General features: G+C 45.4%; 1 protein-coding gene across 1 annotated transcript; it reads left to right on the top strand.

The window, feature by feature from the left end:
- Window positions 1–2,277: 2,277 nt before the first annotated feature.
- LOC146176785 (uncharacterized) lies at window positions 2,278–4,625 on the top strand. Its single transcript, XM_084580738.1, has 5 exons — window positions 2,278–2,410; window positions 2,780–2,827; window positions 2,892–2,933; window positions 3,147–4,021; window positions 4,386–4,625. Exons 1-5 carry the CDS (start codon window positions 2,278–2,280, stop codon window positions 4,623–4,625), a joined length of 1,338 nt encoding a protein of 445 aa, XP_084436864.1.
- The last annotated feature ends 1,658 nt before the right edge of the window (window positions 4,626–6,283 follow it).

Consider the following 6,283-nt stretch of genomic DNA (forward strand, 5'->3'; position numbering starts at 1 on the left):
GTGGGCGAGTGAAAAGCGAGGTCTTCGAGGAAGGAGTAACTATAGAGCTACATAATTCCGGATAGCTGCGCTGCATGAAGCTAGTTTTAAGCCCACTAGAAAAACAACCGATTACAATGAGCAACTTATAGGCCACAGTTCGGTACGGCCTTCTGTCACACAAAGCAAATAATGCGGCACTAACACGTTTTTCGTTATGCACTGTCAATGAATAGACGCCGCAGTAGGCTCAAATGAGTCAATAATGACACGGGAGCAAGACACTTGGACGAAAACTGCAGAAGGCGGTGCTATGACGACTTCGTCAGACGCATAAGAAAGGCCTTCATAATTTGTCGACTCTTTCAAGCGTTCCCGAGGAAGAGAACCACTCCCGTCTCCCGTCCGGCAATAACCTGTAGCACCGCACATTCAGGAACTCAATTCCCAAGATTACGTCGTGTGTCGATCAAGGCAGTTCTGCAAACTCCGCTGGGAATACTGTGATCCTCAAAGAACTTTAAAGCTGCACACCCCAACCGGTGTGCAATAACTCTCCACTCCATAAAAATTACGAGAGTTGTCTAAAATAAACATAACTTTGTTCTCTAAAAGGTTCTTAAAATCTAAACTCATGACTGAAACAATAGCACCAGTGTCTACCAACGGCATTGTACACAAACCGTCAACAGCCACATTACCGTGTTCTTTAGCATGTAGACAGACGGAGGAATACTAGGTAGCAGAGCACATTGTCACCTCCATCGGCCATGCTAGCTAGTTTTCCTGGAAATGTGGCGGAGATCGGCGCCATGGTGACGGGGAACGGCGCCCACGAAACGAAGGAGGTGGTGTGACGCTACTGTCGCACGCGGGAGAATGCCTTCGCAATCCTTCACTTTGGAAACGGCTCCTCCGGGTAGGATGATTTGGCCGATAAGTGTAGGTGTAGGATTGGACCGCGCGTCGGTTCGATGCCGTCGGATGATTCCTGAGCGGTGTGCGCCAATTTCAGTAGTGGGAAATGTGACCTGCAACACCACACCGGTAGTACACCGGAATGGGTCAATCAAACGGGCGTGCCAGCTTTTTCCTGCATGATAGGCGATGAATATCCAGATGGGGGTTCCAGGATGGGGTACCTGTCCGGCGGTCGACGCAATGTGCTATTGGAGCAAGAGCAAGGATCTCTGCGCTGATGATAAGAGGATTGTTTTAACTCTAGTCGGGTGTTGCTCGTGGGGTGTACGTGTCGCCGCGGCAGGCGAAACTGGTGAAATTCGCTGACATCAGTAGACACGCACCATCATAGAGTAGAAGACCACATACGTCATCTGAGAAGTTACTGGGCCAGACAAGCTGTTCAAGTCGTGACATCTCATCGCGAAGCATCTCATGGATGGCGCACAGGAGGCTTTGAGATGGCAATTCTTCGATACCAGTCACTAATAAGGGAGTAATTACTGAGTAATTACTCCCTTATTACAAATCTACTCCACCTTGGGGGATTCCCCTAAATATTTGAACGATACCAGTCACTGTAGTGACATTTGCGAGCTGTCCAAACTTAGTTGTAGTGCGGCGTATCTTGATGGTCTCAAATGCCCGGCAGTGTCAGATAACGTCACAGACAGAACTTAGGCTGTCCTTGGCAATAAGGAAGCGGTACACGTTTTTCTCAATGCCCTTGAGCAGGTGGTGTACTTTATCTTCCTCAGCCTTCCTGCAGTGGACGGTCTTGCACAAGTTGAGTATGGCCTCGACGTGAGTAGTTCAAGTCTTCCCTGCTGCCTGGGCCTTCTGAGCAAGTGTCTGCTCGGTCTATTTCTTCTCTGCAGCTAGGTCCCCCAAAAATTCTTTAATCCGCCTTTTGCGGGATGCGATTGCGCATGCGCGCAACCCCTAGCGGCATAGTCGTGAAGCTGACTGGTTGGACGGACAAATCGGCGGCTGCCCGCGGCGCCTGAACTTCTGCGGTTATTTTGGTGGTCGTTGTTGAATAGTGCGACGGTCCTGACGATGCCGACTACTTGTGTAGCGTTTGGGTGCAATACAAAATGTTTAAAGGGAAGCGGCCTCGGATTTTTTCGCTTTCCAAGCGTTTCACGAGACCGTCTTCGACGCGAAGCTTGGATAAAAGCTGTTCGTCGGCAGGACGATCAAGGGCGCCCTTGGGAGCCGTCGAGCGCATCAAGGCTGTGCGGGAACCACTTCGTAACAGGTAAGAACTAGGTAATGAGGTTAAATATTTGTGCAAGTTGTAATGAAACCGTTTATTAATGAGCAGGAAATCCCTCCATGTCACCGCGGCACCCTGACTTCATCCCGACGATGTTCACCTTTTCGGGCAACGAGGCGAAGCGGGCGAATGCTCTGAGCCGTTTTCAACGTGCGACAAACCGGAGAGCAAAACAAAAGCAACCAGAGGAAGGTGCGTTATACGTGTACTCCTATCAAATGCAAGAGCTGCGAGTGTTGTATCGCCGTCATGGCTAGATGGGCTCCTCCTGCGTTCATCGCCAGCGCTTGTCTTTATATGGACGCACAGAGGATACGCGCTTGTTTACCCGATGAAGCGGTGTTTTGGGGAGGAACATGTGTATGCAGATTGTTTTCTACATGGTTGTTTATATCCGTGCATTGAATATGTCATCACAACGCTAGTTTAGTGGTGGGATGCATCTGCTGCATGCTTTCTCCAGAGCAGCATGTTTCTTCCATGACGTTTTTATTTTTTTTACTATGTGCCCTCACTCAGCAGTGCCATATTGTTGATCCAGAGCTTCATTTTGTTCTTTAGGTAACACATCGTCTGGCAGCCTTGCTTCTGCGGTGCAAGATAATGGAGGTAAGTTTATTTCTGCCAGGTTGTTTTGCGGCTCTGTTCAGTATTTTTCCTCTTATTTGTGCAGATGACATGGACATCGATGGTGTCAGTTCAGGAGACTTGCATGGTTGGTACTTCGTATAAAAAGCATGAACATTTGGTTGTCTGCTTTGACGAATTAGGATTTCCTTTTTTATAGATACTCGGCACCACCAGACTTTTAATCATGCTGTACATGGCAGCACTTCAAACACAGGTTAGTCGTTTTTCATTGGCAAAAGGAGCAGTGGTGTCGCAGGTGTAAATATTTTAAGCTATACTGATGAATTGTTGCTTGCAGACCACAATGAAGATGCTGTGGATGGCTTACTGCTTCTGCAGAGTTGCACAGCAGCAAACAGAAGTGAAACGACTGACAGAAGGGCCTCAGAAGAATGGTGCCGAGAAAACAATGAAAAGCTGCTGCAAGAAAATGTTGCTCTCAAAAAAGAAGTAGAGAGGTGGAAGGCGAAATGTAAAAAACTTAAAAGGCGGATACTCTGTCTTGATAACATTGAGCCACCCGCATTTAAGTTTCATACCGGGCTTGCAAGCAGAGAGCAGTTTGAAGCCTTATACAATCATGTTGTGGGTAATGCAAGCAAAATGCAGTACTGGGACTGCACAGCAAAAAGCAGAGATGCAAGTGAGCTTGGAGATAATGGAGAAAAGGAGCTCACAAAAAGAGAAGAGCTTTTTATGGTGCTATACCGACTCTGCACAGGAACATGTGCAAAAGAGGTCGCAAGGAACTTTGGAGTTTCGGAGTCTTTGTTGAGCAGGACTTTCTGCACATGGGTGAACTTTCTAGATAAAGAACTCACTTTGATGAACAGTTTTCCCCCTTTACAACAGATAAAAGAGTACATGCCAAAGGCGTTCAGACTGTTTCCTGATACCAGAGTTGTGTTGGATTGCACTGAAGTGAGAATTCAGAAGCCTTCTCGTCTCACTGCTCAGAGGCAGACGTTTTCTCCGTACAAACATTACAACACATTTAAGACTCTCATAGGAGTTACTCCAGATGGCTATGTTTCATTCATGCCTGACCTCTGGGGAGGCCACATAAGTGATACGGAATGCGTTGTCAAAAGTGGTTTGCTTAACCTCTTGCAGCCAGGTGATGGGGTAATGGCTGATAAAGGCTTTCGCTTAGAAAGCAATCTTCCTGAAGGAGTCAAACTTTATTTTTATTTTATTTTTATTTGAAAATACTGCAGCCCCTCAAGGGGCTATAGCAGGAGTGGGTACAAAAATGTGGAACAATTCCACGCATACAAAAGTACATACAAGCATTACAAATATAAACGCTAGAAAAACAACATACAATGCTACGACTCAATTGCCGACGCAAAATCAGAGATTGATAGTGCACGAATGTTGCCATCCAAAGAATTCCAACACTCCACAGTGCGCGGAAAAAAACTTTATTTGAAAACGTTAGTGCGGGCAAAAAAAGGTTGGATATTAAGATCGTGATGGCTCCTGGTTGCAGATGGTTTAGAAAACGAGATATGCTTACCCTCTGAAAGGCAATTAGCCACCTTGCCACATGCCACCTTTCAAAAAAGCTCCACAATTTTCAGCTGAAGAGGTGAGGGCCACAAAGAATGTAGCAAGTGCCCGCATCCATGTGGAAAGGGTGATAAGGCGCATTAAGGAATTTCATTTCTTTGATAAGCCCATCCCTATTAACATGCTGGACATAGCGAGCAGCCTGTTCAGGGTATGTGCATTCTTGTGTAACTTGCAGCCACCCATTATGGAAGTGCGTCAGTAAGCAATTTGTTATCACATCTGGCCCTTCGACAACCGTAACATGGTTACTGCATACAGTAATGACTAACTGTTTGCTTGGGGCAAAATTAAGCAAAGGTTTACCCCGGCTAAACCTAAGTGAAAGCGTAAGGTTATGCATACTTATACTTGACTAAGCGACCTGAAAGTCACACAAGCAAGACGTACCGAGCGTAGGTGCCCACCCGACTTGTAAAGCCTCGATTTAACCAAGCCATATAAACGTACCTGCACGACCTATGCCTGTCTCGGCATCCAAGTGCACTGGAAGGTTGATTCTCGTTCTACCTTCCCGCCTGAAATGAACCCCAGTTGGCAGCTGAAGTTGGAATCCCAGTGGCGAGCTACCACCTGCCAGAGCAATGTTTGTGGGGACAAATGTGCACTCGGCGAAAATCTATAGAATGCAGTAAAGCTTTCACTTCAAACAAAAACATGGAAGAAACTTTTCTCTCATCAACCTGCCATTATTTGAAGTTTGTTTCTAGGCGTCAAGTGTTGTCTCCTTGCTTGTTTTTTTTTTACAAACTTGAGTGGCTGCAAGACTGTTCTCAAAGTCAGACCGTAGAGATTGTGATGGCTGTTCCCTAGCATCACCAAATTGGTTGCCTTTGGGAGTGTTCATTAAAATTCCATGTAACATTGGACTATCCACATTGAGATTGATTACCATTTGCTCGTAATCCTGCCATTATTTGAAGTTTGTTTCTAGGCGTCAAGTGTTGTCTCCTTGTTTTTTTTTACAAACTTGAGTGGCTGCAAGACTGTTCTCAAAGTCAGACCGTAGAGACTGTGATGGCTGTTCCCTAGCATCACCAAGTTGGTTGCCTTTGGGAGTGTTCATTAAAATTCCATGTACCATTGGACTATCCACATTGAGATTGATTACCATTTGCTCGTAATGCTTTGAAACTTGATGGGTTCCAGGTGTTGTTGCATTATTTGATGGACATTTAGTGTCACATGCTGACTGAGAAGAGCGAGGAGGCTGTTTCAGAAACTGTCAGATATGTGGTTGCAGCAGAGTTGCTGAACTTTCTTTTCTCACATATGTTGTTGCTGCTTACGCATCAAGAAGTAGTCATAGCAGTGCATCTAAGGGTTGTCAAGTCATTGTTTAATACAGTAACATAATGTACAGAAGCATGGCATGGTTCAGTCACTTCAACTTGGCATTTTTATTTATTTGTACATTCTGCAGTCCCGTACAGACCGAAAACTTGCACATTTGTCACTTTTTCATAAACTGCTTCATCACTCAGCACTTCAGAGTGACTTTATTAGTTTGCCCTTTCATATCTGACCGACGTGACCATCCTTTTAAGGTTACATGCCTGTCATGTCGTACATTTACCCATGCATATTTATTCACACCAAACACTACAACTAACTGGAACACTGTCTTTACGTGTCGCTACTGCCACTGATCTTGCTAAATATTACGTGATGTCTGGCCTATTTACTGCTTAACTTCCTTGTGTTTGTTATCTTGTCAATTCATTGTCTTTTTGGCTTGCATTTTTATTAACGTTGATTCATGTTTCATTTCAATGCTGCTGTTTCCATGAAGTTGTATAGCAGGTACCAATGTTTCACCTGCATTCCTGCACTTGCTCTGTTGAAGTTTCTGTTTCTCTTGTT

This window comes from Amblyomma maculatum, chromosome 10 (assembly GCF_055883805.1).
Source record: "Amblyomma maculatum isolate TAMU_Amacu chromosome 10, ASM5588380v1, whole genome shotgun sequence".
NCBI lineage: Eukaryota > Metazoa > Arthropoda > Arachnida > Ixodida > Ixodidae > Amblyomma > Amblyomma maculatum.

What these genes read in the sequence shown, in the direction of transcription:
- LOC146176785 (XM_084580738.1), top strand. Translation starts at nt 2,278, where the DNA reads ATGTCACCGCGGCACCCTGACTTCATCCCGACGATGTTCACCTTTTCG. An exon ending in ACAAAAGCAACCAGAGGAAG is followed by an intron (nt 2,411 to 2,779) that starts GTGCGTTATACG and finishes TTTGTTCTTTAG; the next exon opens with GTAACACATCGTCTGGCAGC. An exon ending in AAAGCAATCTTCCTGAAGGA is followed by an intron (nt 4,022 to 4,385) that starts GTCAAACTTTAT and finishes AAAGGCAATTAG; the next exon opens with CCACCTTGCCACATGCCACC.